Below are 25917 nucleotides of genomic sequence, written 5' to 3' on the forward strand. Positions count from 1 at the left end.
TGGAATAACAACCAAGCAAAATATAAATTAGGTGAACATGAATAACATTGAATTGTAGAGGAGTTGGAATTATTGAATTCCATCAGATAATCAATGGTACATTTAGTTGCATAGTAGCCTAATAAATAGAACCTTGTGCGGTGACAAAAACTCTTGAGAATACACTAAAGTAGTGTTTGTGTTTATGTCAAATACATGTTCTGAACTAAACCCTAACAACAGGGTTTATGTCTGTTGGTTGTGAGTAAACCAAGGTGCAGTGGTCCCTCGTTGCTCCTAAAGAGTTCCAAGTACAAAAAGTGATGTTGATTATGTAGTCCACACGTTTTAGAAGTCAAGTTAGTCTAGTTAATTACTTATAAGTAATACAATTGTACATTTGTCAAATATGTGTGCCTTAATTGCTTTGGCCAAGAACCTGGACTGTTTACTTTATAGAGTAATACTGTAAACATGCACACAATAGTAAATTAATTAATTATAATTATTAAACCATTGAACAATTGAATGATTGCTACTATTACTACTATACTGTGACTACTTCTAAACCATAACAGTGGACCCCATATACACTCACAATGGACTATTTATGTAGGCTGTGTCTTTTGACTTGTTTGGAATAAGCATTTAAAGTCAAGATGCAGCTTGGAACGTGTTGGTTTACTGTGTTGCTGGCAATGTAATGTAATCACAGGGAAAACAACACACCACCACCAAACAACACACCTTGTACTTATATAGAACACTATGTTTTGCCAAATAAATTAAGATGCTGTTGTGTTATGTACAATGACACACTATAAACACAATATAACAAGCAATTATTCCTTCAGCACACCAGGTTGTTGATCTGAAGGAATTTGGAACAATCATAACATGTACAATTGAGGTTTCTATAGGAACTTTAATGGCCTATGCATTTCAATGGTTCTCAATGTGGTTTAAATGTTACTGTTCTGTTACAGTTGTATATTTCATGTTTGTGTTTTGATTTAACATTATGTAAATTCATTGTTTTATCTGGCAGTTAGTATCTCTTTAAGAAAGACGTGGGTTAGGTTTATCATGTGACACACATATCATGTGACTTCAATCAGGAAGTACACTAGATTTCATTGCAAACACTTTCATGAACATGCAGTATACATCCTGTATTTTTTTATCTGCTATGATCTGCTCCAATCTTCTCCTAGTCGTAGCATTGTTGGTATGTATTGTCTTCTTTTCACCTGGTCTCTCATTGTAGTTCATTGTTTTTGTGAAGTTTGGTGTAAAAGACCAGACTAAAGACTAAAAGAGAAGGTAGCTATACTCAAGTGAAATAAATTAAGGTAAAAATGACAGATTTTGACAGAACTTACAGAATTCATTTAACTTTGAGCATGACGCTCTCAGATGTCTCCCCTTCCTTGATTTCCCCTAAATAGTCCTTGTATACACGTTTGTAACTTTAGCAGTCCAAAATGTTCTTCTGGAAACAATATGACCATGTTAATCCACAAAAGACTGTTTTTTTGTGGGGTCAAATGATGCCAGTTGTTCACACACCAGGGCCACCTGGTGAGACAGTGACTCATCATGTAATCAATGACCACATTTGCATGGATAATAGGTCATTTTATAAAGACAGCTAAGCTTGCTGGCTGCCGTGCAGGTGTGAAGTGGGTGAGGGAGATATGTCTAAAGACCTTGTAATTCTAGAGAACATACAATGTGTGCCAAAAAAGGTGAAATTAGATAGGCCTATATATTGAAATTCTTTATTCGTAATAACCCCTTGAGATGAACCATATCGTTTTCATGTATATTTTACTTCTCATATCAGATATAGTTTAAGGTGAATATTTATGTAATGTGTTTATGGTAACTTAATTCATCACATTACATTCACAAAGCGGCCCACCACCACCAGGGTTTAGAACATAGAAAACACTTAAATATACTTCAATGAAAACAACTTTGACATAAAAATGCCTTGACAATAAAACATCTGATTTGGTCAGCTATGGCACCTTGACATCTCACCACGACACAGGGGTTTATAAGCAGAACATTGTACATCCCATCCTAAGACCTGACTCTGATGAGAGAATGATTTCATATTCACTCATATTTTCATGAATGAGTGAATACAACATTGTTTAAGTCTGAAGATACTGATTGTCTGTTTGATGTACATGCATTTCGTCAAATTATTCCTGTCAATTGTTGACACACCATGGCCGCCTGGTGAGACAGTGACACATCTTGTAATCAATGACCACATTTTTATGGATATAGGTCATTTCATAAAGACAGCTAAGCATCATTCACAAGACAAAAGGAATGTACATTATTCGTTCCAAGGCGATTGTTGTCCTCTTTGAGGTCATTTAAATCTGTATTAAAGGAGAATTTTGGACTAAAGTTTTATTACCTTTTCTATGATGTTATGATATCTTAGGATGAATGGTACAGTAGAAAAAAATCATAACTCCACCCCTGGTCTGCCACAGCTTAAAAAGGTGCGCGGATAGGCCTTAGGTTAGATCACATATTTTAATAGTTTTTTTTTTTTTTTTTGTGAGAGATCTGACGTTCATTGTGACAGAACACTGTCCAAAAAAAAAAAAAACAGAAGTCTCGCTAGACGAGATTTCAATTTTGTCTTTCTGAGACTTTTTTTTTTTTTTTTGGTTGCATAGTGTTCTGTCACTATGAACATCAGATCTCACCAAAAAAAAAGAAGCTATTAAAATTAGGGATGCACCGATATGACATTTTGGGCGATATCGATATCCGATATAATATATCGGTGCTATGGCCGATAACCGATATAACCGATACCGATATGATCGATAAAAAAACAGTTTTATCCATTCTGAAAAACATGTGTAAACACTGAATTTGAAAAAGCAATGTTTATTCCAAAAATATTTTGATAATCCCATTTCCTTTTACATGCTTTACTTTTTTTTGTTCTCAGTGTTTCACATTTGTTTTCCAGCCCTACTCACTATCCAAGGAATAATCTGACCCTAACAGAAGGAAATGCATGGCAATACAGTATAGAACACATGAATCTGTCCCTAACAGAAAAGACAGTCATTAACAATACAGTTTCAGAAACAGTGCAGTAGTGTCTATAGAACAGGGCAGGTGGAGGCTCCATGCTTATCCTACTATAATCCTACTATCCTACTATAATTCTAGTAACCTCTGTAGTGGTACGTGAGTGAAGATACCCGGTTCTCCTCACTGGCTGGACCAATTGCTCTGATTTTGCACACAGCCATTGACCATTACCATCTGAACGCAACTGTGAAGCCCGTTTTTCAATTTCATCAAATCTTAGCTTCTTATTAGCGTTTTTGTGTCAAACACTGTCGCCATGGTTACGGGGCTGCCCAGCTATGGGACGAACTGCCTCCCGGGTTGCCAGATCATGTGCGCATATCCCCCCACGGATGCGCTGCGCCGACCGGGTATGGTCTAGTCAAAGTAATTGGCACAAAGTTAAAGAGCAATGTTGTTGATCATACTGCCAAATTAGAAATACAGCCACTTGATCAGCAATACACACACACACACACACACACACACACACACACACACACACACACACACACACACACACACACACACACACAGACTCTTGGGCCATTAAAGATAAACCTGGCGGCGCCCATCCCTCGCCACTTTAACATCATACCCAGGAGGACTCAAAAAGTACTATCATAAAAGAAGTAAGAACTTGCATGAAGATTTGCATGAAGATTACAAATCAATTCATCCACACATGGATGCTCTTGGTTCTCTTGTAACAGAAAGTCAACCGTGTCTAGAAGCTTGCATGGCTTGGGGAGGTGGAAGGGGCGGAGCACAGGCTCATGTCGAAGAATGTTAGGTTGTGATTGGTGGAGAGATGGTTGTATTGTTCTCTTTGTCCAATCAGTCAAAGCAGTTACTGGCTCCACCCCAGGCTCTCTAGTATAAGAAGAGTTTGTAGTTGCAATTCATCCACAACTCCTCCAGGATATCAATCATTTCTGATCAGACCTGACTGTGGACTCGAGAATTCAGTGGAAGATGAACTCTCTCAACCCAACCAGGGACAGTTCTGCTGAACTGGAGGGACCCAAAGAAAATGGTATGTTACTTTCTCTACCTCCTCTTTAGTTTCAATGTCCCTGCTGTTTTATTACTTTACTTTTCAAGTTTTAAATTAAGCAGTCTCACGACTTGTCTCAATCTTACACTTTGTGTCTGAAACTATTTCTGCTCTTTATTGTTGCTTACTTGCTTTGTCCGATTTATTCTCTATCTATCTATCTATCTATCTATCTATCTATCTATCTATCTATCTATCTATCTATCTATCTATCTATCTATCTATCTATCTATCTTTCTTATATTACCATGTTATGGTTGGCTGGTGTGTAACTTCCAATTTTCTAATTGTTATTGTACAACAATTAAGTTAAGTACATTTGTGTCCCACTTCTCAACCATATTTACTTTGTCTTTCTGCAATCCAGTGTTGAGTCATCAGTCTGGCTTCCCTTTGGAACAAACACGCTTGGCTAAACAAAAAAGACACAGCTGTGATCAGTGTGGTCAACACTTCTCTCTAATGGCCAGTCTGAAAAGACACAAGAGAATGCACACTGGAGAGAAACCCTATGAGTGTGATGAGTGTGGACAACACTTCTCTCAAATGGCATACCTGAAAATACACCAGAGAATTCACACTGGAGAGAAACCTTATGGATGTGACCAATGTGGACAACACTTCTCTCGAATGGACAGCCTTAAGAGACACCAAAAAAATCACACTGGAGAGAAACCCTACGGATGTGATCAGTGTGGACAACACTTTTCTGTAATGGCCAGCCTGAAAAGACACAAGAGAATGCACACTGGAGAGAAACCCTATGGATGTGATCAGTGTGGACAACACTTTTCTGTAATGGCCAGCCTGGAAAGCCACCAGAGAATTCACACTGGAGAGAAACCCTATGGATGTGACCAATGTGGACAACACTTCTCTCAAATGGCCAGCCTGAAAAAGCACCAGAGAATTCACACTGGAGAGAAACCCTATGGATGTGATCAGTGTGGACAACACTTCTCTCAAATGGTCACTCTTAAAACACACCAGAGAATGCACACTGGAGAGAAACCCTATGGATGTGATCAGTGTGGACAACACTTCTCTCAAATGTCCCACCTGAAAAGCCACCAGAGAAAGCACACTGGAGAGAAACCGTATGGATGTGACCAGTGTGGACAACACTTCTCTCAAATGTCCAACCTTAAAAGACACCAAAAAAATCACACTCGATAGAAACCCTATGGATGTGATCAGTGTGGACAACACTTCTCTCTAAAGGCCCACCTGAAAAGACACCAGAGAATGCACACTGGATAGAAACCCTATGGATGTGATCAGTGTGGACAGCACTTTTCTGTAATGGCCAACCTGGGAAGCCAACAGAGAATTCACACTGGAGAGAAACCCTATGGATGTGACCAATGTGGACAACACTCCTCTCAAATGGCCCGCCTGAAAAGCCACCAGAGAATTCACACTGAAGAGCGACCATATGGATGTGATCAGTGTGGACAACACTTCTCTATAATGGCGAACCTTAAAAGACACCAAAAAAAATACACTGGAGAGAAACCCTGTGGAAGTGATCAGTGTGGACAACACTTCTCTCTAATGGCCAACCTGAAAAGACATCAGAGAATTCACACTGGAGATATATCCTGTTGTTGTTCTTTTAAAGGTAGGGTAGTGATTTTCTTTGGTTAAAATAAGTGTTAAATAGATGTATATTCTGATAGTACTCAATACTACAGAGTGTTTGTTCGGTAACAGGAGTCTCCATGTCTCTCCAGCTCTTTATTAAACAAATGCATTTTCAGGTTAGTTTACAAATTGTATCCACACAGGATAGAGAACTCAGAAAGGATACAGATTAAACACGTGAAATTGGAAGTGACAATTCAAAGAAATGAGCAGACAACATTGGAACTGGAACACTATTTAAAAAAAGCTGATAAACTGGTTATCTCTCTTATTGGATGACATTTTGTCACAGGTAGGCACATATTTTGTTATTCATTGCAGTAGATAGGGCTTTAGAAATCAGAGAGGAAAAAATGCCATGGATCACTGGAGTAGATTTTTCAGTTCAAACATTTTAATACACGTTTGAAGGACCATGAAACATACCTGTAATGTGTTGTAAAACATGAAACCTTTTAGCAGTTGTTTATTAAGTCTGATGAACTGTTATGAACCTATTCCATGTATATTAGCATTGGCGTTATAGATGTTTGGACACTAGTGTGTTAACACTCTGCACGAGAATGCTACTTACATCAAAGTCCTTGTAGTGTTGGCCCACGGCAGAATAAACTAAATAGTGGTCTTCAAGAGACAAGAATGTGACCACACACAGTGGTAGCCAAAATGCCAAGTGTGCGGCCACCTTCTTGTCTCTTGCAGACAACTATTTAATAATGTGTTAACACACGTGGTGCATGTCGTTTTCAAAGTAATGATTAGAAAACCACAGCTAAGGTGGTTTCTGGTGTTGAGGCTATAGTACAAATTGCTTTATATATGTATGCCTTTTGACTTCTTGCATATTCCTGATTGTCAACTATTCATTAAATTGAACTAACTTCATTACACCTAGTTGTTATTGCATTTTGTGTCATTTCAGTCTTTGCTGAACATTTGACAAATAAACCTTTCTTGATCTTATTTCTCTTTCTTTCTCGTATGAATAATTTTCAAGGTAATTATACAATCAAAGTAAGTTTGATTGTATAATTAGTAAGCCTCACAGTTAGTGCACTAAACAATATACCATTTAATCATTTAGTTTTCAAATTTGTATGTGTGTGTGCGTGAGAGTGACATTTTTATTCAAAAATGTCTTGGGGTCCTTTTTACTCCACTTGACATACTCTACTTAGTAGTATACTACATACTCTACTACAGTATGTGTAGCTGATAGCAACAAGAGGGTATGTCACAGACTCCCTCGTTGCTTGGCTGATACCAACAATAAGCCACTTCAACATATTCACTTACTTTCTTTGTTGAGGGCCCCTGATGAGGGCCCCTGTGGCCCGACATGTCATTTTTCACCTCCTTGTGAAATTACGGACAATATTTGTAACTCATTGAGGAATTAAAAGCGTTGGAAATTATACCTTAATTAAGAACATTTTTATCTTGAGCAGATCTTTAGCTCAGGATTATAGATCAACATGTGACTGTACTGTATACGTTTCATGCGTGTGTACACAACCCTGAGCCACTGGGGTGGCAGTGGCTCAGGGGTAGAGTGGCTGGGTAGAGTGAACTGGAAAACCGCAAGGTTCCCAGTTCGATCCCGGGCTGGGGCACTCCCTTAGAGTTAGTGTGGAAGAGAAAACTGGACCTGAGTTGTCTTATTTGTTCTGTCTACAGAACTCTGAAAGGGGAGGTGATTGTTGTCCTCTCCAGAATGCAACTGGTGAACAGGTCCATAGACACCTGGGATGCATTGATATGCAAGATCTGACCAGGTTTATAAACACTCTATAAAAACAAAGTGAATTAAATCTAAAGAGTGACTTCACATTGCAACTCAATTCAAAGTATGCAGAGGAGATACACATTCAAGGTGCTGATGTATTATCTATGAAGGCAGCAAGTTAATAATATAATAGTTTTGACATATGTTTTATCTTTATCTTGTTGTAATGACCATTCAAAGTAGTAATTTGGTGGCTTGTGATAATCAACATTTATAAATGTAATGGTTCACTCACAGAAGTGCTTGAAGTGAGTTTCAATATGTGTTGTTTTGACATGTAAAAAAAAAGGAAAGCCACTCTTGCCACTCTGAGTGTGAACCCCATTACCTTTATAAATGTTGTTGATTTAAGAGGATATCAGAGTCTGGTGGTTACAAAAAAAAAGTGTATTTGTGGTTTGTGATCAGTAATAGAAAAGCTGCATTTTTAACCAGTCATATAAAACATTGTAACAAACAGTTCTTCACCAAAGCTGGTTCTACTCTTTCTATTGATTACATCATATGCAATAATGATGAGCACATGGCTTTTAATTAACCTTATTAATTAATATACATTATGTTTCAAAGGCTATCATTTCCCAGATCATTGGAATAACAACCAATTAAAATATAAATTAGGTGAACATGAATAACATTGAATTATAGAGGAATTATTTTATTCCATCAGATTCAATTGTACATTTAGTTGCATAGTAGCCTAATGAATAGAACCTTGTGCGATGACAAAAACTCTTGAGAATACACTACAACTACTTCTACATTATGATGTAGTGTTTGTGTTTATGTCAAATACATGTTCTGTTCTGAACTAAACCCTAACAACAGGGTTTATGTCTGTGGTTGTGATTAAACCAAGGTGCAGTGGTCCCTCGTTGCTCCTAAAGAGTTCCAAGTGCAAAGTGATGTTGATTATGTAGTCCACACGTTTTAGAAGTCAAGTTAGTCTAGTTAATTACTTATAAGTAATACATTCTTGTACATTTGTCAAATATGTGTGCCTTAATTGCTTTGGTCAAGAACCTGGACATGGACTGTTTACTTTATAGAGTAATACTGTAAACATGCACACAATAGTGAATTAATTAATTATGATGATTAAACCATTGAACAATTGAATGATTGCTACTATTACTACTATACTGTGACTACTTCTAAACCATAACAATGGACCCCATATACATTCACAATGGACTATTTATGTAGGCTGTGTCTTTTGACTTGTTTGTAATAAGCATTTAAAGTCAAGATGCAGCTTGGAACGTGTTGGTTTACTGTGTTGCTGGCAATGTAATGTAATCACAGGGAAAACACTTGTGTTAGGTAACCAATAACATACCTTGTACTTATATAGAACATAATATGTTTTGCCAAATAAATTAAGATGATGTTGTGTTATGTACAATGACACACTATAAACACAATATAACAAGCAATTATTCCTTCAGCACACCAGGTGGTTGTTCTGAAGGAATTTGGAACAATCATAACATGTACAATTGTGGCCTATGCAGTTCAATGGTTCTCAATGTGGTTTAAATGTTACTGTTCTGTTACAGTTGTATATTTCATGTTTGTGTTTTGATTTAAACATTATGTAAATTAATTGTTTTATATGGCAGGTATTATCTCTTTAAGAAAGAGTGGGTTAGGTTTATCATGTGACATACATATCACGTGACCTCAATCAGGAAGTACACTAGATTTCATTGCAAACACTTTCATGATCATGCTGTATACATCCTGTATTTTTTATCTGCTATGATCTGCTCCAATCTTCTCCTAGACGTAGCATTGTTGATATGTATTGTCTTCTTTTCACCTGGTCTCTCATTGTAGTTCATTATGTTTGTGAAGTTTGGTGTAAAAGACCAGACTAAAGACTAAAAGAGAAGGTAGCTATACTCAAGTGAAATAAATTAAGGTAAAAATGACAGATTTTGACAGAACTTACAGAATTCATTTAACTTTGAGCATGACGCTCTCAGATGTCTCCCCTTCCTTGATGTCCCCTAAATAGTCCATGTATACACGTTTGTAACTTTAGCAGTCCAAAATGTTCTTCTGGAAACAATATGACCATGTTAATCCACAAAAGACTGTTTTTTAGTGGGGTCAAATGATGCCAGTTGTTCACACACCAGGGCCACCTGGTGAGACAGTGACTCATCATGTAATCAATGACCACATTTGCATGGATAATAGGTCATTTTATAAAGACAGCTAAGCTTGCTGGCTGCTGTGCAGGTGTGAAGTGGGTGAGGGAGATATGTCTAAAGACCTTGTAATTCTAGAGAACATACAATGTGTGCCAACAAAGGTGAAATTAGATAGGCCTATATATTGAAATTCTTTATTCGTAATAACCCCTTGAGATGAACCATATCGTTTTCATGTATATTTTACTTCTCATATCAGATATAGTTTAAGGTGAATATTTATGTAATGTGTTTATGGTAACTTAATTCATCACATTACATCCACAAAGCGGCCCACCACCACCAGGGTTTAGAACATAGAAAACACTTAAATATATTTCAATGAAAACAACTTTGACATAAAAATGCCTTGACAATAAAACATCTGATTTGGTCAGCTATGGCACCTTGACCTCTCACCACGACACAGGGGTTTATAAGCAGAACATTGTACATCCCATCCTAAGACCTGACTCTGATGAGAGAATGATTTCATATTCACTCATATTTTCATTAATGAGTGAATACAACATTGTTTAAGTCTGAAGATACTGATTGTCTGTTTGATGTACATGCATTTCGTCAAATTATTCCTGTCAGTTGTTCACACACCATGGCCGCCTGGTGAGACAGTGACACATCTTGTAATCAATGACCACATTTGCATGGATATAGGTCATTTCATAAAGACAGCTAAGCATCATTCACAAGACAAAAGGAATGTACATTATTCGTTCCAAGGTGATTGTTGTCCTCTTTGATGTCATTTAAATCTGTATTAAAGGAGCATTTTGGACTAAAGTTGTATTACCTTTTCTATGATGTTATGATATCTTAGGATGAATGGTACAGTAGAAAAAAATCATAACTCCACCCCTGGTCTGCCACAGCTTAAAAAGGTGCGCGGATAGGCCTTAGGTTAGATCACATATTTTAATAGTTTTTTTTTGTTTTTTTTGTGAGAGATCTGACGTTCATTGTGACAGAACACTGTCCAAAAAACAAACAAACAGAAGTCTCGCTAGATGAGATTTCAATTTTATTTTTTTGGTTGCATAGTGTTCTGTCACTATGAACATCAGATCTCACCAAAAAAAAAGAAGCTATTAAAATTAGGGATGCACCGATATGATAACCTGACCCTGCCAGAGGTGGCGGTATTGAGTAACCAGGTTCCTCAAGACAGCTACATCTGAGATCGCTCAAGGGGTTGAGCTAACACCGTACCGCTCCCGGTACGGACCAATCAGCGTGAGCTAAGGGCGGGATCTGGGCAAATACGGATGTGACGCCATATAGATGCGGCTGTTGTTTTGTAGTTTCTTCACTAGTCAACATGGCCGCTACCATGAGCAACACCGATATGACGATAGATGCTGCAATAACATTAGTTATTTCTCAACTGGACAATATTTCTTCTTTGAAAGAAGAGCAAAGTTTGGCACTGAAGGCTTTTCTGCGTGGAAAAGATGTTTTTGCTCTCCTCCCGACTGGCTTCGGCAAGAGTTTAATTTACCAACTAGCTCCACTGGTAGCGAAAGAACTGGGGACGAAGCCGAAGCCTATATTGATCGTCGTGTCTCCTTTGACTGCCCTCGTAGCAGATCAAATCAAAGAGGCTACGAATCTGGGACTCTATGCTGCGCAACTCGTAGATAATGCAGCACACACCGACATCCTCGACGGCCGATGTCAGCTGGTCTTTGGTAGCCCGGAGACGTGGTTACTGGAAGATAAATGGCGTGATATGCTTTCCTCACAAGTGTATCGTGAAAACCTACTGGGCATTGTCGTCGATGAAGTTCACGTCGCATACAAATGGTAAGCTAAACGCCGTTAAATGGCTGTATAGTGTAATTGTTACACTACACATACACTGTAATGTTAAACTGTAAAACAAAACAGAGCAGCGTGTTTCTAAATACGGTTACAGTAGTTCAAAGATGTTTTATTTAGGTCAAACATTATATTATAAACAATAAGCTAACACACACAAACAGACCAAATGTTAAACACAGATCTTACTGTAACTGTATTGTTGTAATGCAACTATGCACGTTACTATTGCTGCTACCTAGACTCAATGTAGGATTTCTTTTTCTTTCAACCAGGGGACTGGGAGCAAACGGGAAGCCAGCCTTCAGAGAAGCCTTTTCCAGGCTGAATGAACTAAGATCCATAGTCAAAGAAGGTGAGTTTTGAAACACAGTAATGCTACATGATTAAATACATGATTAATTAATATCAATCCAGAAAAGGGGCATGGATTGTGTTTGGAAGGGGGGCTGCATTGTGCTGCTACCTGAGGGGGTTAATGTTGGGGGGGGGGTTTGTGTGTGCATTGGGCTGGCAACCTGGTTAGGTTAATCCCCCTGTTTAGCCAGGTTAGGGGGAGGGGTGTTTACACTACAGGAGCAGATCATAGAAGTTGGTGCTGTCCAAGTGTAGTTATTTGTCATGTAAAGAAAATACAGTATGATATGTGGAAATGTCAGTCTTTACCTGAAGCTACCCGATAACATAAATAACCTAATTATTTCCCCTTTATAACACTATAGAAAGTGTAGCCTACAGCAGTTCTTCATTAATGCTTGTTTGCTGATATATGTGCACTTATTGTGTTTCAGGTTTACCTGTTTTAGCGTTGACAGCATCTGCTGATAACAAGAACAGAGGCCGTGTGACCAGGATGCTGAATATGGAGGAGGCAACTCTCGTGACTGTTAGCCCAAACAGGAAAAACATCAGGCTGGGACTGAGTCGGGTTCCTGCTGATAACTTGAACTGTATGGACTGGGTAGTAAAGGAGGTCAAAGATAAGGGTCTATCAATGTCTCCCATCATAATCTATTGCAGAACACTGAAGTTAGTTGGGAGAGTGTTCACCTATCTTAAAGCAGAATTGGGAGAAGATGCTTGGGTTAACAGAGACCAGGATCAGAAGGCTGAGAACCACCTTATAGGAATTTTCCACAGCAACACACTGTCAAAGTACAAAGACAGAGTTTTGGCCTCCTTTAGTGGAGAGGGAGAGGGGAGCTGCCGAGTGGTTGTTGCAACAACAGCTCTTGGGATGGGCTTGAATTTCCCTAATGTTTCTCATGTTGTAATGTATGGTTTGCCAGAGGATGTTGAAGACATTGTTCAAAAAGTTGGAAGGGCTGGCAGAAATGGGTTACAGTCACATGCAATTTTGTATGCTATAAAAAAAACTGTAAGTGCTGGTCCAGAAGTGAAAGAACTGATACACACTGGCACTAAGAGCTGCTTTAGAAAAGCACTGTACGGCCATTTTGAAAACCAGCCAACAAGTGTAGAGCCAGGGCATGTCTGCTGCAGCTATTGCCACTCTGTATGTTCATGTGCAGGTGAAGATTGTGACGAGCCTAGCCCCAAACATGAGGTAATAGAACAAGATGCTGGCATGCAAGGGAAATGTAGAGTGGTAACACAAGAGGACAAATCTCTTATCCGGGAAATGTTAGAGGAGTATATGAGTTGTTTAGAAAAAGACACAGCACATGTCTACACTAGCAAGTCAGCATGTACTGGTTTCAGTGCTGAGCTCATAGATGCAGTATTAGAACGCTGCACACACATATTTGACTTGTCTTACATTCTTAGAAACCTTCCCGTATTCAGAAAAAAACATGCAAGAGAAATTCTGCTAATCATCAATGAAGTCTTTGGTGGCATTGAGGATGTAGAGCCTTCTTCTCAAGAGGATAGCTTCACTGAGCCAGACATCGATTATACAGGGTATTTTGATGAAGATGATGAGGACTTTGAGATGGGAACACAGCACAGCAGCTCAGAATCGTCTGACGAATAAGCAGTTGGCCATTAAAGGCTCTTATAAGACTCACATTGGTTGTCAATTAAAGCTGTGGAATATTTAGTTGACTGAATGCTCATGATTAAAATGGTTTTGTATGTAATTTGAACATAAGCAAGTGATTAAAAGTTTGTCGCTGAAAAAAATCTGGTGTCGTTTCTTTTCCAGGTATGCAAATATATCACTTTTAGATTGATAACCTTTTATCACAAAATAAGTACATCATTGTTTTACATCTGTCCTGGTACTGTATTTCACTATGCATGATGACTCTTTATCCCTGCTTTTCCCCCCCATGTTAAAATTGATTGTTTCAAATCATTAGGCTAGAGGCATTGGTCAGTTTGCCATTTTACACATGGGATCCAACTTTGATACTGTACAAACATGTTATGATGTTGTTTTAGAAAGTAAACATGAACAAGTGAGGCAAATTAAAATATTTATTTATAAGAAAAACAACTAAATGCTATAGTTGCGCATACTCAGGTAGGGGAAAATCAAAACAATATATATATAACAGGATTATAAAAACAATACAACATGCATAGCCTATATTCAATAGGGTCCCAACTATGTACACTCTCATATCCCTTTCAACAGTGCAAATTCACAGTGCAAATTCGAGATACATATTTTCTGTGTGTGAAAGTAATGAGAAAAATAAAGATGCACTTGGTCCAGTCATTGATGAACAGCAAAAGTTAATTATTGCAAAATGTTTGACTACTTGGCAGCAGTTATTGCACAGACTTTTATAGCACAATGAGATATACGTTATCTAAAGTGTATCGTGGACATGTTGTAAGGCTATATTATTGACTGACTCAGACTCAAGAGTAAAACGCTTTAACGCTGAGAGGAGAGTTTGGTGACCACAGGCAGGAATGAGTTGATTTTGAAAGCGGGAGGGAGAGAAAATGAATTCTCCGTTCGTGGTGGTGTCTGTGTCCCACACTTTTGTAGTCTTAAGTAAGTCTCTGAGTCTGTGAACCTTAAGCTATCATTGTTCAAATAGGGACACCCTTCCACTCCTTCAACTTTGACCTCATCCAACCCCACACCTCGCTGTGCTTCAGTTTTGAAAGCAGGTTTCTGTTGAACTTGGGGAAGGCTGTGAACTGTCTGCCTGGTTGGTTTTTGAACAGCTCAGCCTCTCTGAGAACCTCAACAAGTGCTATAATGTCGTCAGTCTGGTCACGGGCATGATGGATGCCGCTGGACTTTGATACGTCCAGCTCAGTGTCTGTGATGTCCATCATGTCCTTCAGAACCCCAATGGACTTGCTGATCCTGTCTGCTGCTTTCTCAGTCATGTTTGGGCCTGTGCGCTTCAGGAACGATTTCAAGAAATTGTTCAGGTGTTCCAGATGCAAATCAAGAGAAATATTCTTGCCCGTCCCTCCGCTCCCATTCCAGAACCTGTTCCAGGTCAGACTGTGTGCTAGGCGAGGGGAGAGAGTGGCGTTGACCTGCACGGTCATCAGGAGTGTACTGTAGGAGTATTGGGTATGGCCATAGGCCTTGTAGAATAGCAATGCTACAGAGTACATCCTCAGTAACCTCTCTCCATCTCCCTCCTTCACTGCATCCTGCATGTTGGACAGCATGAAGCCAAAGCTGAGTCTTGCTTCTGTGTGCTGTTGTTTGTGGTCCACGGAACTAGGCATGACTGGATCTGGCACAACCATTGCAGGTACAGTTAAGCCGTGAATTTTACGCTCGTGGTTCTCCCTGGCCTTGCTGTACTTGTAGGTTTTGGGACAACTTGGCATGCGGCATTGGAGCTCCTTCCCCGGTAGAGGACGATCACTGGCACATTGTCTGATACCGGTCACAGTGTCTGAGATGTCATTAAACATGACAAACCACAATTTGGGTCACGGCTTTATGCAACCAGCTCCTTTTCACATCTGGTGACCCAGACCTGATGTCCTTGGGGATGAAGTCCTCTGGCACATCTGTTGAGACATATTTAAAAGAACAAGAATTACTATAACGTAGTTATGGAAGCAATAGAAAAGACAAAAGAGCCATGACATTTAAACTACAATTCAAAAAAGAAATTGAGATGCCCAGGAAATTTGCATCAGCCAAGTGCTGGTGAAATGGGAAAGTTGACGATAGATTCCAAACACAAAAATGTTAAAATCTACTACAGAGTGTCTGGCAAATATGAGTTTTATCTGACATGTGTTCACATAAAAAAGGAATAGATATCCTAGTCAAACATTTTCACATTCATAATTGAAATGTTTTGAAATAATATATAATAATGTGGACAACTACTATGTGACCATAATTAGTGACAATCAATTGTGTACCTGTGACATTGTTCAGTCCAAAGTGCTCCATTGTGGCAGCCAGGAACAGAGCAGCAGTGTCCTTTTGCACCATCTCTTTGTATGCGTTGAACGCAGCATGTGGACCTTTTTTTGCATTGTTGCAACTGCAAAAATATGAGGAAGGAGGCAAAGATGAATAATTGCTGAGGATGATGATGACATGTAGGAGACCACCAGACAAAATCGTGGTGGCAGGAGTTACTTAACAGGACACATATATTAGTAAAGTATTACATAATAACAAACAATGACAATATTAACAGAATTAACAATAACAACAATTAGTTGTATACCGCTTTGAAAGAATTCAAAGCCGCTATACAGTACACTATTAGGAGACAATGTTAGTCAAACAGTCGACAAAACATGAGACAGACAGACAGCAGTGGATGGGAGAGGAGTTAGACTTGGGGGTATAGAAAAGGCAAGTTTAGGTGGATTTGGGGGACTGGGAGGGTAAGATGGGTTAAAGGTTGTCAGTGAAGTAGGTGGGGGGCTTTATAGTAGATTGAAAGGTTGAAATCACATGAACACAAACACACAAACATATACAGACAATACAAACACAAACCCGGGTCATCGCTCATCAAGTCAGAAATCATCAGTCGTCAGTCAGTAGTCAGCCCCCCCCTCCTCCCCCCAGCAGTACCAAGCCTGAATTCATGTTGGCTGGACTGGATTTCCCCTGGCGGTAGAACAGAGCACAGTAAGTCGTAATGATGAAGTACCAAGCCGGAATTCATGGTGGCTGGAGTTCATCAGTGACAAGAACATCGCTGCAAAAGATTTGGAAAATAGTTAACAAGGCTCTTAGAATCAGAATATGTATATATAAAAACAGAACAGAAGACTTTGAACATTTCTTTTTTACCTCAACCTGTTCATATTTGCAAACAGTGTCCCATGATCTCTGGCTGAATCCTCCTTATAAAAGACCAGATGATAGATCTAAAATACAAATCATTTTGTAGTACAGTAAGCAAACAATTTCATTTAGGAGGAAATATTATTTTCATGATAATTAGCATGATAGCATAGATAAGTCAAGTTAGTCCAAACTTAGTTTTCAGGGGAAGTGGTACAGTAATTGGCTGCTAGTCCATACTGTTGTGAATAAACAGTTTGAGGTCAAGCATTGAGTGAGTTCACCCACCTCAAACAGGTTCACGATTGCATGCCAATCCTCAAACTTGAAGACAAGGCCTTCCAGTCTGTCTTCCCTGCTCTCTCCTTCTGCAAAGGACAACTGGATGTTCCGACTGTTCCCCTCTGTCAGTCTGTCTCCACCTACAAAAACACTTTCCAGTCCATGTCGGTCCTTTGGCACATACCTACATGACACATCAAATACACTTACTAGCTTTATCAAAACCCTTCCCTTCAGATGCATATGCAAGTACAAAATATATTTTCCTTAGTTCAAAACTAAATAAGGCCCGTGGGGCACATGCAGCATGTAATAAAGCCCCTGCAGTCAATGATATTGGTGTCTATGACATGCAAATTGTGCGATGTCAATCCGGTAATTCAATGATGTGATTGAGATGACTAGTGTTAGAAAATCACTCATTTGGCAAGTTCAAGTGTCACTTTTTGATAAACAGTGGCCGCTGAAATGCACAAACACTTTTTTTTTTTGCATGCCGTGGAATTGACAAAATGCACAAATACAAACATTGTGTTTCATACATTCCAAGACAAGCCATACTTACTCATTCTGGAGGTGCTGTAAAACGTCAACCAAGTCCCCAGTTTTGTTCTCATTTTTGAACAGAAGTCCTAGAGGATGCTATGAAGGAAGAATATATGGATTATAATAGCATAATGTTTTTAGTTTAAATCCTATGCCAGTACACAAGTTGTTACTTGCTCAACTTAAAAAGTTAACTCAATGGTACAACTGACAGTTGTAGTGTACGTCATTTAATACTTACGTGGGTGGAGGCCTCTGACATTGTGGCTGTGTATTGGTGAGGGATGTGAGTAGCCACTACAGAAGATAATGGCTTGAAAGCCTCCAGGTACTTGGTCAGAATGCGGCTCCCTAGGACAACAAACTCTCGTCGCATATGGGCTTGGGTCTCAGGACCAGGAAGGGAGTTCCCAATGTCATAGTCCATAATTGGCTGAGTTGGCTTGTCCCTGCTGAGATGGGTTATGGACACTCTGTCTTCTACAGCCATGTGGTGGACCCAGTGGATGGACTTGTTTGCTTGGCTGGTAGACTGCTGGTGTGGGCGGATGAAGAAATCCAGATTGTCAAATATGATGGAATATGTGGGTGGTGGTGTTGGTTGTGATGGTCCTAGCGGCAAGACACTGCCGGCCAGATTTGTGCCATCGCCAGTCCCCTGATCAGTCTGTGAAGTGCCGCTAGGGAGAACAGCACCTCCCTGTGCATCGATGGTGTTCTCCATGGTGCTTTGGGTGGTTTCATCTGTATCACACACACACACACACACACACACACACACACACACACACACACACACACACACTGTTAACACATAACATGGACTCATAAAATAAAAGGTTGAAACACTAATGCAGCGACAAAATAAACAACGATCAACAAAAATAATGGCCCTTCTAACCTGGGAAGACAGACAGATCAAAGCTGAGGATAGCTTCATCCAGGTCCCTTGCACTCGCTGTGTCACTCAGTGGGCTTTTTTCAGGAGTTCCATCTGCAGCCATAGCACCTCCACCTTCAGCAGTGTCTGTGAAGCTGACTTGCTCGGCAGTGTGGGGGTTCCCGAAGATTTCACTGGCTACTTTCAGTAGGTGAAATTCTTCGCCGCAGGTGTTTGACAATTCGGTGAGTTTTTTCACAGCGTTGGTGTGTGTTGTGGTGATACCCAGCTTGCTAAGCCTTTTAAAAACTGCCTTCTTTGCCCCTCCATACTGTAGTACACTATCTACATAATAAGCAAAGGCAGATAATCGTGATTCCCTTCCTCTCAGAGCTATTGCAGCAGCCGCACAGGTGACATGGGGATTCTGTTTGGTGAGTTGATTAAATATAGAAAATATGAAAGGTGACATAGACTGGAGATCGGACAGCAACTTGGCGAATGAAAATTCCTTCAAATCATCTGCCGATGACCGCCACAACATAAACCCCTGGGATGGACTACACAGTTTTTTGCTCTCATCCTCTATTAATTGTAGCACATTTTTCTTGAGTTCTCCAAACAATTCTTGGTGTCTGACAATCAGATTGGCTGCTGTTGTCCAATGTTCCAAGGTGAGGTGTTCGACAATCCCTGCGGTGTTGTTGTCACACACTGTTGTTCTACCCCTGATAGTAACCTGAAAGAAAAACAAAGGGGTTTTATTATTAAATAATCATAACTGTGACTATGCATTTTTAAAGGCAATGGATCATGATTATTGGCCTAATACGTGCTCACTTAAAAGAAATTATAAACCTTTTTTTGTAACTCTCAATGCACTGAGATAGAAAACTGCTACAAACCATGACAACAAAGCTGAACAGAGGCAAACAAATATTTGCTACTATGCACAGATATAGATATACAGTACAGTATATAAAAATCCAGTATCAGTATATAAACTGTGCAAATAAGACAATATTGCAGCATGCAAAGATGCTGGAATAAATATGCAATTTATTCGTGTTCAATTAGTTTACATTATACACAAAAAGGGTAGGTGGTAAGTTAAGGTAAGTCCCACTGTGTATTAGAATGTCGATTGGTTAGGGAGAATGGCTGTTTGGTGTTACAGGTTTATTTCACATGTACTGTTTATGACACTATGTGACTAATTTAAGTGTCCATCTCAACTATAAACTACTAGCACAGGGCAATTTATTGGGTAGTTGGGTCTGTTTATCCAACACCCTTCCCTAACATCTGCCTGTTTATCAACCACCCTCCCCCCTCTGTAGGTAGAGTTGGAGGGAGGATGGGCTGTGAGATGTTGGGGAGTTGGGTCTGTTTATCCAACACCCTTCCCTAACATCTGCCTGTTTATCAACCACCCTCCCCCCTCTGTAGGTAGAGTTGGAGGGAGGATGGGCTGTGAGATGTAAAGGGAGATTAGACCCTGCCAGATAACCAAGATAAATTATGTCACATTATAGTAGTACCAGCCAAATATTATCTCCATGGAGAGAGAATATTACCTAAAGACATCCTGCCTAGTCACATTTCCTTTGAAAAGTCATTAACCAGTGTAGTATATTTTAAAAGCTGTGAGTTGCCAACCAGGCCTGCTTGGATGGTATTTGTGAAGTAAGTGAGAACAAGCAGGATTGGGGGGACAGCCCCCCAGCCTGCAGTTAAATGAGACCCTTTCTAATCTCATGCCCTGAGCCAAGTGTGCTTATCAGATCAAAAGAAGAAAGGCCCTTTGTCCCTATTGTCAAGATAGAACAGACTTCCAGCCTTCTAGAGCAGTGGTTCTCAACATGTGGGTCGGGACCCCCAGGCCTGTCCCCACATGATTTTTGGGGGGGTCCCCAAACCTTTTTAATACCTATTTTTGTTTTACCATTACTGCATCAAAAATATTCTACAAACTATACTATACAAACTGGTCAAACATTGGCCAAATTGTCAAATTATATAAGAAAGACGCAAAACATTGAAAATAGCCGATCTACAAGATCACAAGTTATGAGCTTGTAGATCTGCTATTTTCACAATATTTATCTGGGGGGTCCCCAGTTCAAATATGATTATTTTGGGGGGTCGAGGCCTGAAAAGGTTCTATTTTTAAATGAACTGATATAGAATGAGATGAGAACATGAATACATGAAAACCCAGTGTATTAGTGTACACCAGATACTCAGCAGATGTATACATTTTAAACTGGCAATGCAGCTGGATTAGCGCGAGTTGGCAGCTTTAGGTTAGACACAGTTAGAAATAGTTTCACAATATTAATTTACCTCCAACAGGCTTCGCCGTACGGGCATCCCAGTTGTTGGTTTAGACAGCCTACGAGATGGGGTCGTTGTCGGGGAGTCAGCTGGAGCAGTAGTTGTAGGGGTGTGAGATGGAGTTCCCGCTGGGGTGCGAGGTCTTTTACTCTTCCGTGGTGTTTTAGAAGGTGTAGGTTCCCTGTACCGTTTACTCGCGGATCCAGATGCCTCAGGTGACCTCGGTGTTTCTGCTGTAGCGGTAGCCGTTTCTGGAGATCTTCTGTCTTTGTCCTCTTTTTCCCATCGCCTTAAAATGGAAAAATCGTCTTCCATTCTTTGCAGCAAGCGAAAACATGACCTACACATCCGAAAGGATACGGAGGGGTCTTTAAACAGTGTTAAACCTAACGCTATCAGGCGTTCGTTAATACTCGTTTCGTTTGCAGGCTTAGGCTTATCAAATATCTTCCTTGTACCCGTTAAAGTACCTTTTATGCGCAGATTCGTGTTACAAAAACGGCAAAAATCTCCGACCTCCATGATAACTTTTGTTTAGCAACTTCTTGAGAGTTCTTGTTGTGGTGAAATACTGGACTACGATGCTGACTTCCTTGTGTCGCGCCGACCATACGTCACGGAGACACATCGATTTGATTGGTTGTGTTTGCACGCCCACACGGTGATAGACAGACTGTCCCATCCAATCATCTACCAAGTATCTTGAAAAAAAGGAACAGCCCCGTCATCGAATTGGCTCCCGAGATCCCAGATCCAAATAAGCTGTGAAACAATGTGTGGAGCAAGCTGTTTGGATCTGGTAGCGTCAGGTTACCGATATGACATTTTGGCCGATATCGATATCCGATATAATATATCGGTGCTATGGCCGATAACCGATATAACCGATACCGATATGATCGATAAAAAAAACAGTTTTATCCATTCTGAAAAACATGTGTAAACACTGAATTTGAAAAAGCAATGTTTATTCCAAAAATATTTTGATAATCCCATTTCCTTTTACATGCTTTACTTTTTTTTGTTCTCAGTGTTTCACATTTGTTTTCCAGCCCTACTCACTATCCAAGGAATAATCTGACCCTAAACAGAAGGAAATGCATGGCAATACAGTATAGAACACATGAATCTGTCCCTAACAGAAAAGACAGTCATTAACAATACAGTTTCAGAAACAGTGCAGTAGTGTCTATAGAACAGGGCAGGTGGAGGCTCCATGCTTATCAAAGTAATTGGCACAAAGTTAAAGAGCAATGTTGTTGATCATACTGCCAAATTAGAAATACAGCCACTTGATCAGCAATACACACACACACACACACACACACACACACACACACACACACACACACACACACACACACACACACACACACAGACTCTTGGGCCATTAAAGATAAACCTGGCGGCGCCCATCCCTCGCCACTTTAACATCATACCCAGGAGGACTCAAAAAGTACTATCATAAAAGAAGTAAGAACTTAACTTAACTTTCAGACCCATAAATAAAAATAAATAAAAACACAAGTAACTAACAGTGTTAGTTTTAGGCTACTTCTACCACTTATAGCAAAAGTAATAAGTATAAAATCAAATTAAGGTGCAAAAATGAGTATCAAATACTCAATCAAAATATCCAGAGATTCCTCAAGGTTTAAAACAAAGTAACTTCAAATGACAGTGTTCATTGGCAACCAGACACTGAGTGTCATCCACTCCCCCTAGGCTCCATCATCCGTAAATATGGCATTTCCTTTCATCTTTATGCAGATGATACTCAACTATACATCCCCCTCAAGCCCGACAGAAACACATCCATCAAACCCCTGCTCGACTGTCTCACCGAGATCAAGTCCTGGATGTCAACAAACTTCCTCAGGCTAAATGACGAAAAAACTGAAATAGTACTCTTTTGCCCCCCAGACAAAGCCACAGAGATCTCTGCCTCACTTGCATCCTTATCTCCTTTCATCAAACCACATGCAAAAAACCTTGGTGTACTATTTGACTCAGCCCTGAAATTTGATAAGCAAATAAATTCTGTAGTTAAGGGAAGCTTTTTTCAAATAAGGCAAATATCGCAAATAAAATCATTTCTCTCTACCCACGACTTAGAGAAGGTAATCCACGCCTTTGTTACATCACGGCTGGATTATTGCAATTCCTTGTACATAGGGCTTCCAAATGCCTCCCTCTCCCGCCTCCAGCTCGTACAAAATGCTGCGGCCAGACTACTGACTGGAACACGTAGACGAGAACACATCACCCCTGTACTGGCTTCTCTACATTGGCTGCCAGTCAGATTTAGGACAGTTTTTAAAATCCTTTTATTTGTTTTTAAAGCTCTCAATGGACTCGCACCACCATATATTGCAGAACTTTTGTCCCCCCCTGACAACACAAGGATACTGAGATCCTCTGGCCAGAGATTTCTTAAGGCCACTACGGCCAACCTCAGGCAAAAGGGTGACCAAGCTTTTTCTGTAGCCGGCCCAGCACTCTGGAACAGCCTCCCATCCATTGTTAGGCTCGCCCCCTCCCTGGGCATCTTTAAGTCCAGACTTAAAACACACCTATTCTCTCTTGCATTTCAGCCTTAGAATCCCCACCCCCCCCACACTTTCGCACAGTCATGTGTTTACCTACCACTGTTTTTATTTCTACTGGTGTATTTAAAATGTCTTATAATGCTGTTTTTACTGTGTTTGATTTTGCAAATGTTCTTACTGTTCTTCTTGTTGTACAGCACTTTGGTCAACCTGGTTGTTTTTAAATGTGCTTTATAAATAAATTGACTTGACTAAATTGACTACTGTGGATATGTATAACACTGACTGGATACTGTAATATATGCACATTTAAAGGTCTGAACTTGACATTTCCATAATAAACATGGAAACAATGTTTCCACTTTCCACCTGATACTCCAGGCCAGGGTTAGGTCTACTTCATTAGCATAGGCAGGTTTTTCTTGACAAAGAGAAGCTTTTCTGCATTGTCGCATAGGATCCTATTCCTTTTTTCATCAATGATATTCAAGATTCAAGATTCAAGATGTTTATTGTCACAAGGTACAAGTACAAGTACATGCACTGTGAAAAACTTAGGTTGGGGGTGCTCCATAAAACAAAGAATAAAACAGTTCATAAATAACAATACTAAACTTCCGTAAAGATTAAAAACAGTTTAAAAAGTCAGTTTAAAAGACCAAGGTCAGCATACAAGGCCATCACACCATAGAAATAAATAATTTCATTTCATAGACGTATTTAATAGTCTCACAGCCTGGGGTAAAAAACTGTTCTTCAGTCTACTTGTGCTCGCTTTGATGCTTCGATACCTCCTGCCTGAGGGCAACATAGCGAACAGTCTGTTATGGGGGTGTGTGGGGTCCTTGATGACCCTCAGGGACTTCCTGAGGCAGCGCTGATTATACAGTTCCTCCAGGCTGGGCAGCTGACATCCAGTGATGCGCTCAGCTGCGCGCACCACCCTTCTTAGGGCCTTATGGTCCTTGTCCGTGCAGCTCCCATACCAGCTGGTGAAGCTGCTGGTCAACAGGCTTTCAACTGTCCCACGATAGAAGGCCTTGATGGTTTTCTGACTTAGACCAAACTTTTTGAGACGCCTGAGTCCATATAGGCGCTGTTGGGCCTTTGAGACCACCACAGATGTGTGACCCTCCCACTTCAGCTTCTCGTTGATGTTAACTCCCAGGTACTTGAAGGTATCCACCCTCTCCACTACAGCACCGCCGATGGTAACAGGGGGCTGTGGGTCCCTCCCCTTCCTGTAGTCCACAATGACCTCCTTGGTCTTGGCCACATTCATAAGGAGGTGGTTCTCTCCACACCACTGCTCAAGGTTGGTTACCTCCTCTCTATATGCCACCTCGTCATCCCCGGTGGTCAGCCCCACTACCACTGTGTCGTCTGCGAACTTGACGATGGTGTTTGTGGGATGCAGGGCCACGCAGTCGTGTGTATAGAGGGAGTACAGGAGTGGGCTGAGAACGCAGCCCTGTGGTGCTCCTGTACTCAGAGTCAGTGAAGAGGAGGTGCAGTCGCCCACTCTCACCACCTGGGGGCGGCCCGTCAGAAAGTCCAGGATCCAGTCACACAGAGCTTCTGGCAGACCCAGGTCCTGGAGCTTACTGACGAGCCTAGATGGTACTATGTGATGCAGCGGAGAAGAGACGTTCACTGTCAACACTTGTGCACGGAGCTGAAAGGTACATTTTAATTTGCCAGACATGTATAGTAAAGTTACACTGTACTTTTTGTCTTATATTTCTATAGGTGCACGACTACCTGAGTGAGGCCCCATTGCCCACACACACACACACACACACACACACACTCACACTCACATTGAGTCCTGCAGCTGCAGCGAGCAGCGAGACACAGAGGTAATCATCGGCTGTTCACATCGGCGCAATTTTGATATCGGACCGATACCGATTAATTAAAAAACTACTATATCGGCCGATATATATCGGTTGGCCGATATATCGCGCATCCCTAATTAAAATATGTGATCTAACCTAAGGCCTATCCGCTTCAACTGTAAGTGAGATTCCCCATTCTAGTGAATGAGGCAGCTTAGAGGGCGTTTAAGCTGTGGCGGACCAGGGGTGGAGTTTTTCTACTGTAGCATTCATCCTAAGATATCATAACATCATAGAAAAGGTAATAAAACTTTAGTCCAAAATTCTCCTTTAAGACCTTCTTTCCCCCTCTGAGATGGGAGGTGATTGTTGTCCTCTTTGAGAGCATTTACATCTGTATTAAGAGATGTCCACTTGTGATCACCCAGAATGCAACTGCTGAACAGGCCCATAGACACCTGGGATGCATTGATATGCAAGATCTGACCAGGTTTATACACAAAAAAATACACACAGAACACAAATAAATACATCTAAAGATTGACTTCACATTGCAACTTAATTATAGAATACACATTCAATGTGCTGATGTATTATCTATGAAGGCAGTGAGTTTATAATATAATAGTGTTGACATATTGGTCATATGTATCTTGTAATGA

The 25917-nt window shown here is 40.3% G+C and overlaps 2 protein-coding genes and 1 long non-coding RNA gene across 6 annotated transcripts in view; 1 reads left to right on the forward strand and 2 right to left on the reverse strand.

The window, feature by feature from the left end:
• The window catches only part of LOC311035322, a 228107-nt gene that overhangs the window by 96753 nt on the left and 105437 nt on the right, over positions 1–25917 (reverse strand). The gene's annotated exons all lie outside the window — the stretch shown is intronic.
• Positions 11115–13672, forward strand: LOC311035126 (putative ATP-dependent DNA helicase Q1; the record flags this gene model as incomplete). Its single annotated transcript, XM_084043208.1, has 3 exons — positions 11115–11599; positions 11890–11969; positions 12406–13672. The coding sequence occupies 3 exons, from the start codon at positions 11115–11117 to the stop codon at positions 13608–13610; spliced, it is 1770 nt and encodes a 589-aa protein (XP_083899334.1). The 3' UTR covers positions 13611–13672.
• Positions 14099–21425, reverse strand: LOC311034966 (uncharacterized protein). Of its 4 annotated transcripts, none has more exons than XM_084043006.1 (9): positions 20878–21425; positions 18553–19270; positions 17893–18395; positions 17671–17747; positions 17112–17289; positions 16830–16906; positions 16687–16734; positions 15938–16062; positions 14099–15574 (listed from the first exon to the last, which is right to left on the reverse strand). In XM_084043006.1, the coding sequence occupies exons 1-7, from the start codon at positions 21388–21390 to the stop codon at positions 16698–16700; spliced, it is 2103 nt and encodes a 700-aa protein (XP_083899132.1). In that variant the 5' UTR covers positions 21391–21425; the 3' UTR covers positions 14099–15574; positions 15938–16062; positions 16687–16697. The 4 variants fall into 4 exon arrangements, with proteins under 4 accessions (XP_083899132.1, XP_083899130.1, XP_083899131.1 ...); XM_084043004.1 differs by having other exon boundaries at positions 16608–16734; XM_084043005.1 differs by having other exon boundaries at positions 16530–16734.

The sequence above is a fragment of the Gymnoscopelus microlampas genome (genome assembly GCF_963454915.1).
Source record: "Gymnoscopelus microlampas genome assembly, chromosome: 19".
Classification (NCBI taxonomy): domain Eukaryota; kingdom Metazoa; phylum Chordata; class Actinopteri; order Myctophiformes; family Myctophidae; genus Gymnoscopelus; species Gymnoscopelus microlampas.